Source organism: Colobus angolensis, unplaced genomic scaffold (genome assembly GCF_000951035.1).
Source record: "Colobus angolensis palliatus isolate OR3802 unplaced genomic scaffold, Cang.pa_1.0 Scaffold390, whole genome shotgun sequence".
Classification (NCBI taxonomy): Eukaryota; Metazoa; Chordata; class Mammalia; order Primates; family Cercopithecidae; genus Colobus; species Colobus angolensis.
In genome coordinates, this window is record NW_012117266.1 from 826,977 (window position 1) to 848,424 (window position 21,448).

Consider the following 21,448-nt stretch of genomic DNA (forward strand, 5'->3'; position numbering starts at 1 on the left):
TTCTTCATCTGTCAAATGGAGATGATAAGGTTTTTTGTGAAAGTAGAATGAAATAATATGTGAAGCATAGTGCCTGGTTCTTAGGAAGCAGCCAGTAAGGGCAACTTTGTTAGCTGTTGTAATATTCATCATTGTTAGTGGAACCATATGGGTTGAGGACCCGGGGTAGGTGTTTGTATCAGTATCTTGAATACCTCATAAAGCTGGAAACAGTAGACACTAGGGACGCTAAAAGCTGGGAGGGAGGGGAGCAAGAGTTGAAAAATGAATTATTGGGTACTGTGTTCACTGTTTGGGTGATGGGTTCAGTAGAAGCCCAAACCTCAGTATTGCACAATATGTCCGTGTAACAAACATGCACGTGTACCCCTTGACTCTAAGGAAAGAAAAAAACACATGTGTCCTAGAAACCAAGTTGCTACCAAGGCTGCATCTGTGGTCTAAGAAGGTAAGCCTGAAGCTTGCTTCTAGATATACTCCCTGAATTTTAAACCCATCTCTTCTGAATTGAGAGTATAATGACACAAGTGACCAGATAACCCATCTGCAGCCTCTCTGTCTGCCCTGCGAGGGCTACTTCTGCACTGCCAATTGGACAGATCATAGAGATAAGTGACCTATTAAAGAGTCACCTGAAAGGGATCGAAGGGCTGTCTTGAAGGCATCGTCAGATTGGCGCTGCAGAGCTGATTCAAAGAGATTAGGATTTAGAAGGCCTTCGAAACTTAGAGAAGGATACAGTGACCCAGACTGTTAAAAACAGAACATCACCTTCGACTTTCACTTTCCCCTGAACGGTGCTAAGTTAGTGCATATGCTATGTAAGATTTGAGAGGGGTGCCCTGTTGTATTTTGGCTCTCCATGGTTCTGACACTAGGAATGGCTAGACCCCTGCTCTCCTTCACATTCCATGGCTGATGGGGATTTGAGCTTTTGAGTTATGGTTACCCCCAGAAAATGGGCAAAGCAAAGGACAGTTCTCCCCTCTAGGTCTGGTACCACTGAAAGCTCTCATGTATCATTGTTATATGAAATTTCCATTCTTTGGCTTGTCACCTTCTAAAATTGTTAATATATGGAAGTGAGATCATCTAAAGGTGATGTCTCATAAAATCACTGCTTAGGGAGCTTAATGTAATGGGAAGTGCCATTGGCCAGGAATCCTAAGAAGTGCATTTGCATCCTGGCGTGAGTGCTTACCCAGTGGTGACCTTGGGCCAGTCACTCCATCTTTTGTGGCCCAGGATCTGTTGCTGTCCAGTCTGAGTGACACCAGCCTCCCACAGGGCCATTAGGAGAACCAAATAGGATACCATGCATGGAAACCTCTTGTGGAGCCTATAAAATGCACGGAAGTATTATTTTTGTATTGACTTTATATGTTGAGTGAGGATCTTTAATGACTTGAAACAAACCCCAGAATTATGCACAACACTATCCACCCGCCCACATTTCCTAGTCTAAGTTTGGCGTGTTCATCCAACGCGATTTCTTGAGAGCCCACTATGTTCCAAACAGTGTATTTTAAGAGGCAGTGGGTGTGGAAGCTTCCTTGAAAAGAATGCTTTTAAAAAAATTTTTTTTTCTTTTTTTTTGGTAAAAGTTTTTGACCCAGGAGACCTCTCCAGTGAGCTTGAATCGTAGATATTAAAGTCTCCTTGGCTGCCCTGGTGATGTAGTTGAATCTGTAATCATCCTGTCAGCAGTTTTACTCCCCAGAAAAGAGTTCCTGGCAGACATTTGACCCAGGAGCATGACCTCTAAGCCTGGAAGAAAACACATGTTATCTGAAATAATGTGAACAACTTCATTTGATTTGAAAATGATGAAAAAAGGGTTTTTGGCCCTTTTTCCTGTTTTTGGATTTTTTCAGTAGTTGGACGGATTATTGAAATGTGAAGGCACTGGAGTTCACATTTCAGTCTTGAACGGTGGCACATACGTTCTTCAGGGTCTGGCTGGCAATTTTTGGTTTAATCCAGGTATTTTATGAGCATGTTTGTTGTGCATGCACATGTGCACTGTGCAGAAAAGTTTGTCTTGGGGGTCAACGTGAGTAAAGCCTCATGCTATTTGAAGCAGAATTTATTTCTGTTGGTTTCTGTAAAAGTACTCAATAGGTTACTCCTTGGATTTAATTGATGACTAGTTCGTCTTTGGGCCTGAACTTTATGAATTTCTTTAGTTACAGACAGAGGAGGGGGCTGCCTAGTGTCAGACAAAGAAGTTAGCAGCACATCTGAGCTTGCAATTTTGAGGCTGTTACCTCTTGGTTATTTAACTTCTATGGATCTCAGTGCCTCTTAAATGAGGCTGGAGATTCTGCAAATGAATGAATGGAGAACTCGCGGCACAGTTTTACACATACAGATGCTTAATAGGAGTTGTTGTGATGGTGAAGACTGCCTCATTGTTCTAGGTTTCAGCTCTCCTGTGTCTTTGAGACTTTCAGTGTGTGAGTTGGAGAGAGAACCCTACCATTTGATGGAGTCTTATAGCCAGGTTCTGTGTTCTGTGGGAAGCTTTGGCGTGGAGCCGTTTTGCATGCTTGCAAGGAGAGCTTCATTCATCCACTTGGGAGATGAAGGAACATGGCCAGGTTCTACTGAGCATGTCTCTGGGAACCTCAGCCTCAGGAGAGCAGCAAGGAGCCTGGCTCTCCGAGCATCCCTAGCCAGGTGTGCTGCTGGTGAATAGGTTTGTGAGTTTCACTGGCCAGTTTCAGACAGCAGCATTCCCAGAAAATAAAGAGATTAGAAGATAAGGTGTCACAACTGGATGAAAACCCAGGTATTCTTTTTTTTTTTTGAGATGGAATCTCACTCTGTTGCCCAGGATGGAATGCAGTGGCACGGTCTCGGCTCACTGCAACCTCTGCCTCCCAGGTTCAAGCGATTCTCATGCCTCAGCCCCCAGAGTAGCTGGAATTATAGGCACGCACCACTGTGCCTGGCTAATTCTTTGTATTTTTAGTAGAAACAGGGTTTCACCATGTTGACCAGGCTGATCTTGAATTCCTGATCTCCAGTGATCACCCTCCCGCCTCAGCCTCCCAAGTGCTAGGATTACAGGCGTGAGCCACTGCACCCGGTCAAAACTCCAAGTCTTCTGACTTTCTAATCAGGGAGGGCCTTTTCTTCCAAAGCACACACTCACACTGCACTGCCTCCCTGTGCTTGAAAAGGTTTCAGCTCAATATCCTCAGATTTTAAGATCAAAACCTTCAATTGTGGTACATACATACATACACACACACACACACACACACACACACGGACTTGGCTGAAAAGAAAATTGTTACTGCCCACTCCTGTCACCTAAAACAGTGATTATGGAGAGAGGTGGCCAGGATAACTGTAGCAGAGCCATCCCTCACGGCTGCCTTCTTTGATAAGCAAGTAGTCGCGTTGATGATTTCATTAATAACAAGGTAAAGAGTGCAGCATTGTCAGAGGAGGAGCTTGAGTTCCTAGAAAAATTGTCTTGATGTTTAAAATTTTGTTTTATTTTGCAACTGAGCTTCCATGCCTCAGAGATAAGTTTGTTTCCTGGGCTGAAAATGCACATCAACAACCATATGACCTTTGCTCACAGACTCTTGAGAATCAGATGAAAAATGTGGACCTTTTCCTTAGAATAAAGACTTATGCATATCATTTCAAGGGATCCATAGGTCCCCTAAAGTCCATTCCATCTAGAGGCTTCTTTCTGGTTAAGAACCTCAGGTTTTTGTAAAACAAATTTTTTCACGTAAAATCGATTTTTAAAACACCCTTGTCTTTTTTTCCCTTCTCCTCTGTCTTCTGTTTGATGCCTTTTTTTTTTTTCTTTTCTCTTTATCTTTCTTTTTCTGGCACGTAAGTTAAGCAATGAGATATTTATTTTGAAAACGAACCCATGCATTTTCAACAAGAATATATATCTTCTTTGCCAAGATCTTTTTTTGGGAAGTGGGATGGTGGGTAGGTAGTTGAGAGATAGCTTATGTCAGCAGTTCTTAGACCTTTTTATACTCTCAAAAAGTAATTCAGGTGGCTTAGGTGGGTGGATCATTTCAGGTCAGGAGTTGGAGACCAGGCTGTCCTACATGGTGAAACCCCATCTCTACTAAAAATACAAAAATTAGCCGGGCATGGTGGCGGGTGCCTGTAATCCCAACTACTCGAGAGGCTGAGGCATGAGAATCATTTGAACCCAGGAGATGGAGGTTGCAGTGAGCTGAGATTGCACCACTGCATTGCAGCCTGGACGACAGAGCAAGACTCTGTCTCAAAAAATATACATATATATCTCTCTCTATATATAAATATATATCAAATATATTTGATATATATATATATTTGATATATATTTATATATCAAATATATTTGATGTATTTTCTATATAACAAATATATTTTATTTTATATTATATGTATTTATATATTGTATAAATATATATGTATATAAAAAATATATATTTTGACCAGTCTAGGAAACATAGTGAGACCTCGCCTCGAAAAAAAGAAAAGGAAAAATTAGCTGGGCATGGTGAGTACCTGTTGTCCCAGCTACTTGCGAGGCTGAGGTGGGAAGATGGCTTGAACTCAGGAATTTGAGGCTTTCACCCAGGAATTTGAGGCTTTCGTGAGCTAGGTCACACCACTGCACTCCAGCCTGGGTGACAGAATGAGACCCCTATCTCTAAAAGAATACAATGTTTTATTGTCTAAAATAAAAGATGTGGGACAGAGGCATTGTTTTCCATCTTTGCAGATCTCTGTGACTTACAGCTTAACAGAAGACACTAGCATCTCATACCTACTTTTGCATTCACTCTGTTGCAATATGCTGTTTGGTTGGACCCTATGAGCAGAACCTGGCCTTGCACAGGGTAGTTGGAAAAGGAAGAGCCTCAACGGATTCCCTGGACGTATTTTAGGGAACCGTAGTCCACACTTTGAGAGCTGGTCATTTATGCTAATACAGGTTGGGAACATTCAGGATGATGATGATGATGATTATTTTTTGAGACAGGTCTCGCTGTGTTTCCCAGGCTGGAGTCCAGTGACTGTTTACAGGTATCATCATAGTGCATTGCAGCCTTGAACTGGGCTCAAGTGATTCTCCTGCCTCAGCCTCTTGGGTGGCTGGGACTACAGGCATGGACCACTATGCCCAGTAGTTCAGCTTTTGAGGATCACATTCTTAGGTCTGGCACAGTGGCTCATGTCTATAATCCCAGCATTTTGGGAGGCCAAGGTGGGAGGATCACTTGAGCTCAGGAGTTCAAGACTAGCCCGGGCAACACAGCGAGACTTTGTATCTACCAAATTTCAAAAAAATTAGCCAGGTGTGGTGGTATGTGCCTGTAGTCTCAGCTTCATAGTAGGCTGAGGTAAGAGGATTGCTTCAGCCTAGGAGGTCAAGGCTACAGCAAGCTATGATCATGTCACTATATTCCACCAGCCTGCATGACAGAATGAGACCCTGTCTCAAAAAAGAAAAAAGAAAAAAAAAAGATCATATTCTTAGTATAAGAATAGAGGAAAGTTGTGCCCCTTAACTCAAATTGGGTCATAACAATGTGTAATCATTGTTTTCTTACAGCATAACTGTAAATGTATGACTGTTGGATGTGGCCATGAAGCCAGCCTGCCCTAAAGGCCTCACAGGGTCTCCATGCGTCCCAGTGGAGAACTTAGGAAACCCACCTGACTGGCCCGTCACATTGTCATTTGGGCCCAGTTGGCTTTGGACCACCAGTTGACCAAGCATCTAGCTTGGGCCATAAGATAGTTCAATATATCTTTCTTTTTTGGTTTTTGAGATGGAGTCTCACTCTGTCACCAGGCTGGAGTGCAATGGTGTGATCTCAGCTCACTGCAACCTCTGCCTCCCTGGTTCAAGCGATTCTCCTGCCTCAGCCTCCGGAGTAGCTGGGACTACAGGCACCTGCCACCACACCCAGCTAATATTTGTATTTTTAGTAGAGATGGGGTTTCACCATGTTGGCCAGGATGGTGTAGATCTCTTGACCTCATGATCTGCCCGCCTCAGCCTCCCAAAGTGCTGGGATTACAGGGATGAGCCACCACACCCGGCCTAATATATCTTTCTTACTTTCTCAGTTTTTTAAAAGAGTTAACAAAAATTTAAGTGAACTCCGATTGCATCCACACAAGACATAATCCATCTGGGTTGCTTGAAGCCTACAAATGTAAGCTTTATAGCTAGGACTCACTTGTCACCTCAACTTTAGTTGAGCATGAGCTGAGTTGAGAAATGACAAAACCTTTAACTCCAACTGCAGTACATTCTATGAGAAACTGTTTTCCTTGTTTTGAGATTGTGGTGGAAAATGAGCAGCAGTGAGTTCATTCAGCAATTATTTTTGAAGTGCCTTCCCCATGCCAGGCTCTATTCTTGGCACTTGGGATGCGTCAACGAGGAACGATCCATGAGCTCGTGGAGCTCGTTGGGGTGAAGTGGGTGTGTGTGGCAGAAAACAGTTAGCATAATAAGTAAGCGATGTGCTGTGGAAGAAGGACAGGGCGTGTTGAGGAAGATGGAGTGTGGGGGATGCTGGGGGCAATTCCTGACAGGGTGGCAGGGTGGGCACTCTTGAGAGGGCAGACCTGGATAGGGACTTGAAGGAGAGGAGGGGAGGAGGGAACTGGCTCCTGAGTTGCAATATGGGAGGATGCGCAGCACATTTCAGCAAGGATGAGGAGCTCAGTGTGGCTGGGGTAGGGTGGGGGTGGGAGAGGAGATGCTGTAGAGAGGTTGGCATGGCAGTTGGAGGAAGCACAGAGAAGGCTTCTGGTTGTAGTAAAAGGGGGGACGTGAGTATTCTTGGGAGCGAGAAAGGTTGGGAGTATGCCCTGGAATGAGTTCTTCAATTTCACTGGTGGGCCGGGACATCCGAAGCTCAAGTGCTAAAGCTGGACACTGGGGGAGGGTCTGGAACAGCAGTCTGAGGAGTCCTCCGCATTGCTCCTGGAACATTTACCTGGCAGTGGTGTGCCGGATGGATTGATGGAAGGAAGATGGTTTAGAAGAGAGAGCTTATTGCTCAACCAGTGATGTGGCACTCAGAAGGGAAGAGAAAAAACTGAGTCTCTGATATATTATGGATAGTGAGGAGGGAGGGGAGGGATGACCGTAAGGTATAAGCACATACATAGAAAAGCAGATGAAAGGAAAGGTGATGATTCGTTTAACTTAGACACAAAGCGTCTCCAATCAGGAGTTACCTGAAGGAACATTTCGAACTTTTGCCAACTTACTTTGGAATCCCTTTTTGGTAACAGTAAGAATTTTGGTTCCAATGCTTGTAGCTGAAATTGTGAGTCACTCCCGTTGGAAATCACTAAAAGAAAAGGAATGGGTGTTGGAAACATAAAAAGAAGGGCATAGAGATTCTGCCCTAAGGAAAGGAAGGGGAGGGAAAATAGAGTTGATTTCCTATGCTGGCAAATCAAGGATGGCAATTATTAGTAATTCATTATAGTGACCAGTAGTTACTAATTTACGATGTAGAGAACGTCACCATTTTCCTAGTTTAGTGTGCCATTTTATGAATGTGAAAACAATGAACAAGCCTAATTAGTATTAGGCTAGCACCAGCCTTGATATGCCTATGTTTTTCCCAGGTTTCTCAGAGACCTTTCTTCCATGTTGGTGCAGGAAGTTAGCAACTGAGTTCAGGCAATGCCTTCTCTCCTTGGGCCAAGATGTAAGTAGGGCTGAAGGTGGAGATGACTATAATTATAGTTAACATTTTTGAGCAGGTACTATGTGCTGGGCTCAGTTCAAGACACTTTTTCTGGGTAACTCAATCTCACAGTGTCTTATGAAGTGTCTTACAAACTAGATGTGTTGCTCTCCCCATTATGCATATCAAGAAATTGAGGCACAGATTGGTTCAGAGTCATTTACCTAGAATTGATACTTGCTGTACTGAGATTATCAAAGGAGAGTGTACTGAGAATACCAAGGAGATAATACTGAGAACCAAAGATGATATTCGTGTGTGTGTGTGTGTGTGTGTGTGTGTGTGTGTGTGTGTGTCTAGTGAGGGGTACTTAACATTTTGGGGTTTGGAAGAAGATGATATATCAGAGGAAGGACATGTTAGAATTTAACAAGCCAGAAACAGTTCTAATTCAGGATTTCTGCAGGTCCACATTTCTTTACCCCCTGGAATTCAGTGAATTCTGCATTATATTTAGCGTCTTAACACAGGTATATTCAAGCTAAGCTGGATCTATCAGGGAAATTAAAGTGACAAAGGAAACAGTATCTAATTGCATTCGACTTATAACTTAACTACAAGTGGCCAATTGATTGTACTCGTCCTGGAATTGTCCCAGAGCCTTTGCACTTTCTGGCTAATTGCATTTTCAAAATTGTGTTCGCACATCATTAGCTCAGAAAACCACTCCCTTTCGTAGTTTTTGAAGTCTCCTGTCAAAACAACTGGAGCCTTACCACAATGTGTCATTAGTCTACATTCATGCTGCGTGACCCTCCAGTTTTTAAGGCAGTGAAAACAGGCTTTGAATTTGCCTCTTGCCTCCCTCATTTTAGTGTGCGAGCTCATTTAAGCATTTGTTGCCCAGCTCAAATGCTAAGAAAACTCTTGCCCACAGCTGTTGTATGTATTAGGCTACAGCTGGCCACTTGTGCATACATTCATTTTGGGGAAGCTGCCAGTAGACTGGAAACTGGTGAGTGCCCTGAAAATCTGGCTTCAGAGAATTTGTCCTGGGAGTACAGGATTGAAGAGCCTCTCTGCCCTGTGAATGTTGTTCGTGATCGGAAATCTCTTCAACAGAGTGCTTCTAACATGGAGAGTTTATTTTGAGCTGTTTTCTGGAAATCTCGGCTAGATCATGAACCATGTTTAGAATGATTTCTCTATCTAGCCAGGATCTTACCATTTCCCTTGATTTCCTCTGCCTTTTTTGATTAAAATTTAGTATTTGACTCTAAGAGGGAACCTATCTTGCAGTTGCTACAAAAACTGCTGAAGCTCCCCTGGGACTATTCTGTGGCGTCAGTCTTTGGTATTTCTCGCTCCTGGGAAGACTGCGGAGGTTTCCAGGTGCTTCTGGGTAGGGGAAGGATCAGGATTCTCAGGTGGGTAGTAGGAGGAGCCCCCCTGAAAGATGACCACTAAGTGAATTTGCAACACAATGAAGGAAAGAAAGAACGGTGTTGAGTAGCACCTCTGGCTGGGTCATCACTATTTCCAGCAACGCTGGAGAATGGACTTCTGGGAATTTGGGACATCCCAAGCTTCATGACTAAATAAGGGCTGGGGCTGGGCAACCTGCATCCGTTTCTCAATGGACTGGGTCACATATCAGTGGGGGTATGTGTACCACTGAGCCTGAATAACCACTTAAGGATTCAAGGTGGAGTTGTCTTGGATCACAGATGACAAGAGCATTCCCAGGTGATGATACGGAGCTGTGTGCTTCCAAAGCATCCAAGCTCAGCTGGGGCCTGCAGGTCTTTTACCTGGAGTAATCACTTCCTTAATTAGTTTAGTGGTTGTCCCTGAGTTGAACACACATAGTCTGGGCCATGGCAAAGCTACAGTGTCAGTTGGCATGAGCAGATGTTCAGGTCTTATACAGAGGTGAGTGTCCATTGAGGCCTTACTCTTAGTTTAAATAGAGGCAGATGTAAAGACCTTCTGTAAAGGGATGGATGGTGTTGGGAATATAGTGGAATCTTATGAGACATGCTCTTGAGAGTTGTCTTTCAGGTCTCTGCCTCTCTTTTCCTTATCCTCTCTTCATCTCCTCCTTCCACTTTCTTCCACTTGCAGGTTTTAGGTTTTTGCCAGGCAGGTCAAGGCAACTGGATGAACAGTCACTCAGCTTTTGCTGAAAAAAGCTAGAAGAGCCATTGTTAGTAAGAAAAGGGGGAAGGCATGGGATTGGTTGGTTTGTTTTGTTTGTTTTGTTTTGTTTTGTTTTGAGACAGGGTCTCGCTCTGTTGCTCAGGCTGGAGTGCAATGGTGCAGTCTTGGCTCACTGCAACCTCCGCCTCCTGGACTCAAGCAATCCTCCCGCCTGCCTCAACCTCCCTAGTAGCTGGGACTACAGGTGCATGCCACCATGTCTGGCTGATTTTTTGTAGTTTTATTAGAGACAGGGTTTCACCTTGTTGCCTAGGCTGGTCTTGAACTCCTGACCTCAGGTGATCCACCTGCTTCAGCCTCCCAAAGTGCTGGGATTATAGGCATGAGCCACCATGCCCTGCTGGGATTGAATATTTAGACAGAATCTGGTCAGGTGCTACCTCCAGCTGAGCCATGAGGTCACCATATAATAGTGGAAAGTGTACTTGGAAGGATAGGTTTCAGCCTCCCATCTGCCACCAGCCAGACTTGTGATTTTCTGAGCCGCAGGCTGTTAATCAATGAGATGACTTTGCCAAGTCCCTTCCTCTTCTGGAGCTCTGGGAATTACAAGATGCCTGGGATCATCTCTCCTTTGTACCAAAGTCTCTCTTATGGAATAGTGATGTTACCTGTGTAGCTAAATTTCCCTGTCTTATAGAGAAGAATTTCGCCTCTTTGCATTTTAGAGGAGAGAACTTAATAGCTGATTTTTTTCATGCATACCAAACCTTCTTCCCAGAAGGACTGAGACATGAAAATGAATCCAAAAGTTTGGAAAATTCACGGACTTACCTTCTGTAACTCAGTGGTTATCCTGAATAATCAACAATTGTCAAATTTTCTTTTTGTCTTATATCAAGAAGGAAGCATATGGTCAGTGTCCCTGCCAGGGAGAAATGTGGGTTGATGACAGTGTTTTCCTGTTTGTGTAGAGGATTTTTACCAATTGGCTCTAGGTCTTTCATGACCACCTGTGGATGTTAGTAAGCAGGATAGCAGATAGCAAAGCTGTGGGAACCAGCAGTTACAGGGGTCTGCATCTGAGCTGCATTCGTGGTTTCTTTCTTTCCCTTAAGTCCCTCTAACTCCCGGGGGTCTAAGCTCCATTTATAATAGAGTTGATCCCTAGAAGCTCACCCAGCAATCTCCTGCTGCCATTCTATTCCCACCACCCTCTTTTTTCCATGTCTTGCTATTCACCTCTTTTAGTTGCTCACTTAATATTTCTTCATGATGAAGGTGAACTTTGAACAATTCTTAGAACTGACTAAGTGAGGTTCGTGGAGATACAGGCACAGTGTCTGTCTGGGGCCTTGTGTAGGCCAGTATTAGTTTATGGCATGGCTCGTACTACCCCCATTGCCTCTCAGCAAAGATAGGAGCCCAGAGCATTCATTTGTATTGTAATTCAGAATATCTGGTTAGTTTTTACATGTTTGAGCCAGAATTAGCCATTTGTGAGACTAAAGGCCCCCAAATTGGTGAAACCACCAAACCGTGTATTACTTTGGCATCTTCTATATTAGACTCAGGCTCCCATTCTCTTCCTTGGAGAACAATCCGGCTCCTTTCTTACGCATAAGACTGTTGAGCTGTTCTGTCCAATATTGTAGTCAGTATCCTTCCTTGATGACTACCATAATTTAATTATTGTTTATGGAAATGCCTGTAGCACTTTAGAGCAATTAAGATACTGATTTAAGAACAGACCTATCTGTCTCAGAAATGTTCAACTTCAGAGCAGAAGCAGTTTTGGAAGTTTCCAATGTTTTTAAACTGGGAATTGATACCCCCAGTATCTTGGCAGTTGCCCCGAGCTGTCACATGGCCCTGGGGCAGCAGGTAGCCTGCCCAAGGCTCCTAGCATCGCAGCTTTGAAAGGGCAAGGTAATTGGAGAGCTCGATGGAGCTGTGGGCCCTACAGACTTATTCAGCACAATGCAGAGTGAGAGGCTGCTTGTTTTCAAGAAGCCAAGCTGATTAGAGGATGAGGATTCTTGCCTGCTCCTGGAACGTGGGGCTGTGCCAGGTGAGTGGGTGAGGCTCTGCCCTAGCTATCTTTTCAGTCACCCCATTATAAGAGAGACTACTCCTAAGCAGGCCTTTTATTTATTTATTTTTAAAGATATCAGCTATAAAGACCTAGTTATTCATGGTCACTCCCTACCTCTGGAACAACTAACTCATCTGCCTGCAGAATTTCCTGGAGTTGAGGGCAAGCTGATGAGGCTGAGGGTGCTGGGTTCTCAGCATGGCATCTGTAGAATCTCAATCGCAAATTTGCCAATTTGTTAATTATCTTAGAGAAATAAACTCTTTGAAGTGTTCCTTATTTCTTTTATATTTCTTGAACATTCCAAATTGTTTGCTCTCATGGAGGGTGGCTGAAGGTTTCCTGAGCAGCTCTGCTGGGTCTGTGCGGGTCCAGGGTTGAGCAGGACCTGGTCCAGGAGCCGTCGGGAGTGGCCGTGACTTATGCGTCTCCCGGTGCTACAGAGCCCTGGCTGGACCCACAGGAGCTCCTGGCGCCCTTCTCTATGTGACGCTTGTCTTCTTTGCTCTCCCTTTCTGCTCCCAAGGATATTAATGCAGGCGAGGGCAGTGAGTTTGCAGACAGTGGGATTGAAGGGGCCACCACCGACACGGACCTCCTGTCCAGGCGATCCAATGCCACCAACTCCAGCTACTCACCCACCACAGGCCGGGCCTTTGTGGGCAGCGACAGCGGCAGCAGCTCCACCGGGGATGCGGCTCGTCAGGGGGTGTACGAGAACTTCCGGCGGGAGCTGGAGATGAGCACCGCCAACAGCGAGAGCCTGGAGGAGGCCGGCTCAGCGCACAGCGATGAGCAGAGCAGCGGCACCCTGAGCTCCCCGGGCCAGTCGGACATCCTGCTGACGGCCGCGCAGGGCACGGTGCGCAAGGCCGGCGCCCTGGCCGTCAAGAACTTCCTGGTGCACAAGAAGAACAAGAAGGTGGAGTCAGCCACCCGGAGGAAGTGGAAGCACTACTGGGTGTCCCTGAAAGGTGAGAGCGGGACGGCCCTGGCTATGTGCCAAATGTACTAACAGATGTGCTCTGTTGTGCACATACTCACGGGATGGGTGGGTTTATTGTTGTTGTTGTTGTTATATAGAATTTGAAAGTCATACTAATTTTAAGAATTTATCATGGTAAGAGCATTTCGCATGAAATCTACCCTCTTAACACATTTTAAAATGTGCAATATGGTATTATCGACTACAAGTGCAATGTTGTAAGGCAGATTTCTAGAACCTAGTCATCGGGGCTGGGCATAGTGGCTCACGCCTGTAATCCCAGCACTTTGGGAGGCTGAGGCAGGAGGTTCACTTGAGCCCAGGAGTTCAAGGCCAGCCTGGGCAACATAGCAAGACACCAGCTCGTAATAAACAAACAAACAAATAAATAAATAAGCTAGAACTTAGTCATGTGACTTAAGTGAAACTTTATGCCCTCTGAGTAGTAACTCTCCCATCCCCACCCCTGCAAATGATGTTTTATTTTCTTTTTTCACAGTTATGCTAGAGGAGCATTTCATGTCTAGTTTTGGCATATATGCTACTGGTTTGATGACAGTTTCAAAGGATGAGTTCCAAAAAAAAAAAAAAAACAAATCCTTTTGGAATCATTCAGCTTTGTGTCTTACAAAGTGACTATTTTGGAGGGAAATTTATTAGCCTGAATTCTATGAAATTACCGTTTTTTAAGGTAAAGAATTGGTAGAATAAAACGTTAATTTCATAGGATTCAACCTGGTATTAATGGAATGTATAGACCATCATGTTTATGAAAAAGTCAGTCACTATTTAATAGTCAAACTTTGTGTTTTTTACTGTGTATATATAGATACAGACATGTATGTTAGATCACTTTATTTTCTGTCTATATAACCATGCTTGTATTTGTTGGTATTTGTTGTCATTTTGCACATTTTCATGAATTACATGTATGTATTGTTGCACGTATCTGCATACGTCCTGGTAGCGTAGAAAATGTAATATATTTGTGAGCTCTATATTTTAAAAAGAAAAACACTTCTCAAACACACAGAGTTTTCATCCCAAGCTAGACTGGAAACAGTGTTAATACATGGCAGGCTAGTTTAGCTTTGTCAACAGGATTGATGGAAAGGCGCAAGAGGAAGAAGCCTGGGCTTACCAGTATCAAACTAGACCATTTGATATTGGATTTCACAGACTGTGATTGGTTTGGGAACATGCAATCCTAGAGACGTGGAGCAGCCTGGAGCTCTGCTTAGTGAGGCGAACACAAATGCCTAGGTAGGTGCAGATCAACCCTTGCACGAGTGGGACTTGGGTTGGCGCCATTACTCTTGGTGCCAGCTGTTGCTCAGATGGCTGATGACATAGGAAGGGAGGGTTTTAGTTAGGATATAGGTTTTGCTGCATATGTCAGAGACCCGCCCTGCCATTCCCAATGCCGTAAGCAAGACAGAACTTTATTTCCCTCCCACCTATCAGAAATAGCCGATCAAAGGCTTGTATGGTAACTCTTTTCTATGAAGTCACTCAGAGGTCCTGGCTCCTTCTGAAGTTTTGATGCTCAGCTATTCCTAGAGCATTATCTTTTCCTTTTTTTCTTTTTAAGACAGGGTCTCACTCTGTCTTCCAGGCTGGAATGCTGTAGCACAGTTACAGCTCACTGCAGCCACAAATTCCTGGGCTCAAGTGATCCTCCTGCTTCAGCCTTCCAAGTAGCTGGGATTACAGGCATGTGCCACCAGGCCTGGCTAATGTTTTTATTTTTTGTTGAGACAGGGTCTTGCTATGTTGCCCAGGCTGATCTCCAACTTTTGGCCTCAAGCAATCCTCCTGCTTTGGCCTTGGGTTTACAGGTGCATTGGTTCCTGGCCTCCTAGAACATTATCTTTTGATGATTTTTTGCTGTAGTGGTCTTGCATATGAGACATAGATGTGCATCGTGTGGAAGCATTTTGGAGAACTGCAGTGTTCTTTCTCATGTGTGACCTGCCTTGTCTTAATTTGGAGATGCTACAGGCTTATGTCTGAGGGGCCTGGATCACGCCAGCTGCTCTGCTCTGGGAGAGTGAGAGGAGATGAGGGGAAAGGCTTCTTCTTCTTCCACTTCCTGCTTCTCCCCTAGATGGTCACACCACTGGACGCTGCAGCCTCTTATCCTTAGCAGCCCATCTTAGTGTTCATTTTATTAATTAGTGCCAAGTTCTTAATAGCTTGATCTGAAGATCACCTGCATCACAGCCTCTTGAGGGTCTTTCTGGGTTGTACCCCACACCTGCTGAATCATAAGATTTGGAGGTGGGCCCTGGATGAGTTTGCTGGGGCTGCCATAGCAAAACACCACAACCTGGATGTGGAAATAACAGAAATGTATCATCTCACAGTCGTGGAGGCTGGAAGTCCAAGATCAAGGTGTTGGCAGGGTTGGTTTCTTCTGAGACTGCTCTCCTTGACTTGGAGATGGCTGTCTTCTTCCGGTATCTTCACACGGTCTTCCCTTTACTTGTCTGTGTTCAAATTCCTTCTTCTTATAAGGGCACCATTTATATTGGATCAGGGCCTACCCATGTGACCTCATATTATCTTAATTACCTCTGTAAAGGCCGTATTTCCAAATACGATCAGATTCTGAGCTAACTGCATTTAGGATGTTTGGAGGACACAATTCAGCCTGCAACAGACCTTGCCTTTGTGATTTAAACAAGCTTCCCAGGGGATTCTCACTCTCTGGTTGAGTGCAGCAATGTCAGTGGCGTAAAATAAAAATGATTGGTTGGCTTTTTTTACTTTTGACATATCAGAGGGGTTTATTTTGTTTCTGCCATTCCCTCCAAGAGTAAATGATACAGGAAGTCAGGGTGCAGATGTCCAGGAGCACAGCCCACAGGCTCTTTAGGGAAGGGAGGCTTTACTTTCTTGGTGACGCAGATCTGAATGACACAACCTGTTGGAATTCAGGCCCAGAACATGGAGCCACTGAGTTCTTTGCTTCATCCTGATGGGTTCCCAGTATTTGTTGACAACCTCAGGGCTTTGTCCTTGCTGCTCAAAAGCAAGACTTGCAGCTGACTTTTTCTTAGCAGTGCTTGAATATTGGGAAATAAAAAGCAGAACACATTGGAACTGTGGGATAGAGATTTTTTTTCCCCAAAGATTCTTTCCCATTAGGCAAAGTAGTTGATTTTTTTAAAAAAAGATTTCATTTGGAATTAGTCTCTGGAGTGTTTCCATAGACAACGGAAGAACATACAGATTATGTTCCAGGGAAGATGAAGGTAAACAGACTTTCATCAGGGGGAATGTGGTTCTCACATTTGCTGCTTCATGTTCATCTTAAAATTGGAACAAGTTGATCATTGAGTAAGAGCTGATTTTAGTCACCTTTGGTGGTGCTTTGTTGTGGATGATTCTAAATCAAAGTTGAAAAATTATAAAAACAATTACCTGATAGGACCATACAGCATTCAGTAGGTGTACATGTTAGGATTTGTGAGTGTCCCCTAATGCGTTATCCACAGACTTCTTTCTCTGTTCTTAACCCATGCTAAGGTGTGTTGCTCCTTTTATGTTAGGAATCTACTTTTCATTAGTGTTGAATTAGTTCACAAAAACTATTTAGAGCAGGGTTTCTCGACAGTGACACTGTTGACATTTTCTGGATAATTCTTTGTTGTGTGGGCTGTCCTGGGCATTGTAGATGCTTAACAGCTTCCTTAGGTTGTGTCCACTAGATACCAATAGCACCTTCCCCCAAGTTGTGACAGCCAGAAAGGTCACCAGACATTGCCAAGTTTGCCCCATCATGAGACCCTCTGATTTAGAGGAAAACAGTTTCCGCCTCCCAGTTTTGTTATTTCTTTGTATCTCTAATCTGTGCTAGCCTAAGGCATGGAAATAGGAGGTACAGATGATTCTGCTTTTTGATACAAGTGTTCCTGAAAAGCCTTGAGATTCTCAAAATCATTGGGATTTGAGAAAAATAGAGTTGGGGCAGGCTACTCTACAGGTATGTATTTAAATTACACCATGCAACTTTTAAACCCCAAACTAAAAAAAGTTAGCTTAGTATGGTGGCTCACTCCTGTAATCCCAGCACTACAGGAAACTGAGGCAGGAAGATCACTTGATCTTGCTGCTCAAAAGCAAGACTTGCAGCTGACTTTTTCTTAGCAATGCTTGAATGTTGGGAAGGCCAGGAATTTGAGACCAGCCTGGGTAACATAGTGAGACTTTGTCTTTACAAAAAAATATATACAAATTAGCCAGGTATGGTGGCATATGCCTGTAGTTCCAGCTACTTGGGAGACTGAGATAGGAGGTTCACTTGAGCTCAGGAGTTCAAGGCTGCATTGAGCTATGACTGTGCCACTGTACCCCAGCCTGGGCAACAATGGGACCCCATATCTAAAAAAAAAAAAAAAAAAAAAAATAGTAATAAAAAATAGAAATAACCCTGCAGAACTCCACTCAAATTTTTAAACAATAAGCAACATAAAACTTTATCTTTCTTATTTTATTTTTTTTTTTTTTTGGAGACGAAGTCTCACTCTGTCGCCCAGGCTGGAGTGCAGTGGCGCGATTTTGGCTTACTGCAAGCTCCGCCTCCCAGGTTCACGCCATTCTCCTGCCTCAGCCTCCCGAGTAGCTGGGACTACAGGCGCCTGCCACCACACCCAGCTAATTTTTTTTGTATTTTTAGTAGAGACGGGGTTTCACCATGTTAGCCCGGCCAAAACGTTATCTTTCATTTAAATTTTTTTGTAACAGGGTCTTGCTTTGTTGCCCAGGCTGGAGTGCAGTGGCATGATCATGGCTCACTGCAGCTTCAACCTCCTGGGCTCAAATAATCCTCCCAGCTCAGCCACCTGAGTCGCTGGGACCATAGGCATGTCCGACTAATTTTTTTATTTTTATTTTTAGTAGAGATAAGGCCTCACTGTATTGCCCAGGCTGGTGTTGAACTCCTGGGCTCAAGTAATCCTTCCACCTTGATCTCCCAAAGTGCTGGGATTATAGACATAAGCCACTGTGCCTAGAAAACTTATCTTTCAAAAAAGTGTTAGTATAGGGCTTTACCTTTGAAAAAAGAAGCAACTGTAATTTGAATGGGTAGAAGGAACACTTGAGACTCCTGAATTATGGAGACAAGGACCACAAGTATGAAATCATGATGCTCAGCAGCACCATGCAATAAGGACTTGTAAGCGAAGCCCGTGGTCAGACTGTGCCAAGAGAAAAAATGTGAAATGAATGGGCAGGGCATATCAATATGCTTCATTCATCTGTGTGAAAGGATGTAGAGTTCAACAGCTCTTCTATGGTAATGTGAAATATTATAGGCTAGGAAAAGTTGGCCTTGAACCCGTGTGACCTTTCCATTGATCTGCATCATTCTACAAATACTAATCGCATATAAGCAAATTTGCTTTACAGATTCCCATTGTAGCTGAATAGATTGAACTTTCAAGGGTTGTGCAGTTCACAGGAAGTGTGGCACTTGTTTGTGGTAAGGAAGATGGTGAAAATGGACGGATAGCTTATGTTGAGGTTGAGGAAGAGTCATAAAGTTGTACCCTGGCTTCCCCTGAAATTGATTTCAGCTAGTTGAGAGTAAGTGTTCAGCTAGTAGTTGCTATTAAAGTGAGCCTCAAGTTTAGGAGATAATGGAGGGAATCTATGGAAGCCATCTTGCCATAAGTCTATGAAATATTCTGTTGCTACTATCTTGTTAGTTTCACAGTGCAATTAGGTATGGACCAGGACTCTGGCTTCTCCCAGGCCTTTGTATGTGTGCCATGGATTTCCTCTTTCAGTAGGAACAAGGGCATGATTGGCTTCTAGAAAAAAAATATTTATAGATAAGATGTGAGACCAAAAATGTATCATTGTTTTTCTTATCCTTAACGTACTTAATGCTGGTATTACATATTGTTTTATCCAAGGGCATGGTCTGGAAACTACTGTTTCTAGATTTTTCTGGTTGCATATCATGTGAGACATATTTGAATAAACTTCAGTTGGACGGTAGTGACTTCCAGTCCTCACACAGTGCCAGGCACAGTTCTGGCCTGGAGGACCATGTTTGTACTCGCCTCGGGACAGACGAGTCACGAGTCCCTATGTCTGTGAAGAGACCTGTAATGAATCAATCTAAAACCCAGAGGAAGGGTTTGAGAGAACTTGAGGGCATGCAGGAAGGAATCCCAGGCAGGCTGAGAAGCTACAATTTAAGATCTTTGTCCTTCTTTAGACCCATGCAAGACTTGAGTCCAAGCCTGGCTCCATTCTCTTTGCTTCCTGGGTTCCACGTGCTTTAATTTTCAGCCTCTGACAGGGTGCACATGTCAGGTTCCGCTATGGGTTGTTTTGTTTCCCAAGCACTAAATACTCATGCACACCCCTGTTCTGTTTCCTCAGGATGCACGCTATTTTTCTACGAGAGCGATGGCAGGTCTGGAATAGACCACAACAGCATCCCCAAACACGCCGTCTGGGTGGAGAACAGCATTGTGCAGGCGGTGCCTGAGCACCCCAAGAAGGACTTTGTCTTCTGCCTCAGCAATTCTCTGGGTGATGCCTTCCTTTTTCAGGTTTGTTGGGCACTTCCTTTGCAGGGCATTTCAAACCTCTGAACTGGGTACCTTCTTTTCTTTTTCTTGCCTAGGTACCCAGTCTCCCTCCACTGCTTTTTTTTTTTTGGTGGTGAGATTAATCTTTTGCTCATTATAAAAACAAAAACGGTGAATGACAAAATAAACATCTATACTAAATTCCAAGAATAGGTATATTCAGAGGTTTTCCAAGTGAAGGCTAAGAAGGGCTATGAGTTGGATGTGAGAAACTTGCTCTGTTTGTCATGAGTTGAAGGATATCTTTGTGTGGTCTCAGTACCATTTCTGTTGCATTTAAGAAAAGGATCATGAATTTCTTCTTTTAGACGTGATTTGAGCTGTCAAAAATTTTTATTTATAATATGTTCTTTTCTAATATTAATCATAAAGTAAAATAATGACATCTCAGAAATGACTGGCATCACCTAAACAGTTTCTCTTCCTCATCTGATCAAAACTTTCTACTCAGCATCCTTGAATTTCAACTTTAAAAAAAAATATTTCTCTGCTAACTGCTTCAGGATTAACATTTTCTTTGATATGGAATCTTTTGAGTTTGGATAGTTATAATATACTCAGCAAGAACTTTTTTGTGTTGTTATGTAGGAAGGCTTTCTTTATTGATTCCATTGAAGAATTAATTTCTCAAATCTTTATTCTGTGCTTCCTGTGTGCTCTGCATAGTGCTACTGAGCATACCAAGAAGATTTTGACAGTTCGTCTTTTTTTTTTTTTTTTTTTTCACCCAGGCTGTAGTGCAGTGGCACAATCTCAGCTCACTGCAATCTCTGCTTCCCAGGTTCAAGCAATTCTCCTGTCTCAGCCTCCTGAGTAGCTGGGACTATAGGCACCTGCAGCCATGCCTGGCTAATTTTTGTATTTTTAGTAGAGATGGGGTTTCACCATATTGGTCAGGCTGGTCTCAAACTTCTGATCTCAGGTGATCCACCCACCTTGACCTCCCAAAGTGTTACAATTACAGGTGTGAGTCACTACGCCCAGCTGACAGTTCATCTTCTTAAAAGTGTTCACATATAGCAAAGGGGACAGACACAGTAAATCTTTATAATGTGGTAAAGCCTAACAATGACTGTTAAAGGAAGAGCAGGTATAAATGGCATGACCAAGACAGTAAGAATATAACATGGAAGGAGGGGGCTGGAACAAAGGTATAGAGGAAGGAAATCATTTATTTCACCAAGTTTCTGGCTTTGGCTTCAGAAGCTATTTCTATTTGGACAATTAAAGTAAGATATATAAAGTGCTAATTTTGATTATGTAAAGACAAAGCATCTGTGTTTTCTTTTTTAAAAATCTGTGATGTAAAACACAGAAAGAAGAGTGCACACAACATAAGTGTACTGCTCAATGAGCTATCATAAAGTAATTATGCAGCCACCAACTAGGACAAGAAATAGAAGTTTCAGGCACCTAAGCCTCTCCCCCAACCCCACCCCACTCAAAAACGCAACCTGCTAGTTGAATTGAGTGATTATGTCTTTTATCATCCAAGCCAAGACACTTTTATTTATCTGGGAATGACTTAATTTCCCCTTCATTTTTGAAGGATAGTTTTGCTGGATATAGAATTAATTGACCATCTTATTTCAGTGCTTTGAAAATGTCATCCCACTCCTTTCTGGCCTTCGTGGTTTTTGAAGAAAAATCAGCTGTTTATCCTATGAGGCTCTCTTGCTGATTTGAAGATCATGACTTTGTCTTTAAACAGTTTGAGTATTATGTGTCTAGGTATTATTCTCTTTGAGTTTACTTTACCTGGAATTTATTGTCGTTCAGATACGTATCTTTTAATATTTTTTAAATTTTAAAAATTGTGAGTACTAGTGGCCACAAAATAAAATGTGTATATATTTATGGGATAGTGTCTTTTGGATCTGTAGATTTATGTGTATGTGTT

General features: G+C 43.3%; 1 protein-coding gene across 2 annotated transcripts in view; it reads left to right on the forward strand.

Annotated features, from left to right (window-relative positions):
- The window catches only part of TIAM1 (T-cell lymphoma invasion and metastasis 1), a 357,887-nt gene that overhangs the window by 208,380 nt on the left and 128,059 nt on the right, over positions 1-21,448 (forward strand). For both annotated transcript variants that reach the window (XM_011954980.1, XM_011954981.1), the window contains exons 5-6: positions 12,479-12,926; positions 19,337-19,509. In XM_011954980.1, the coding sequence (XP_011810370.1) occupies positions 12,479-12,926; positions 19,337-19,509 (621 nt within the window). The remainder of the gene's footprint in view (positions 1-12,478; positions 12,927-19,336; positions 19,510-21,448) is intronic.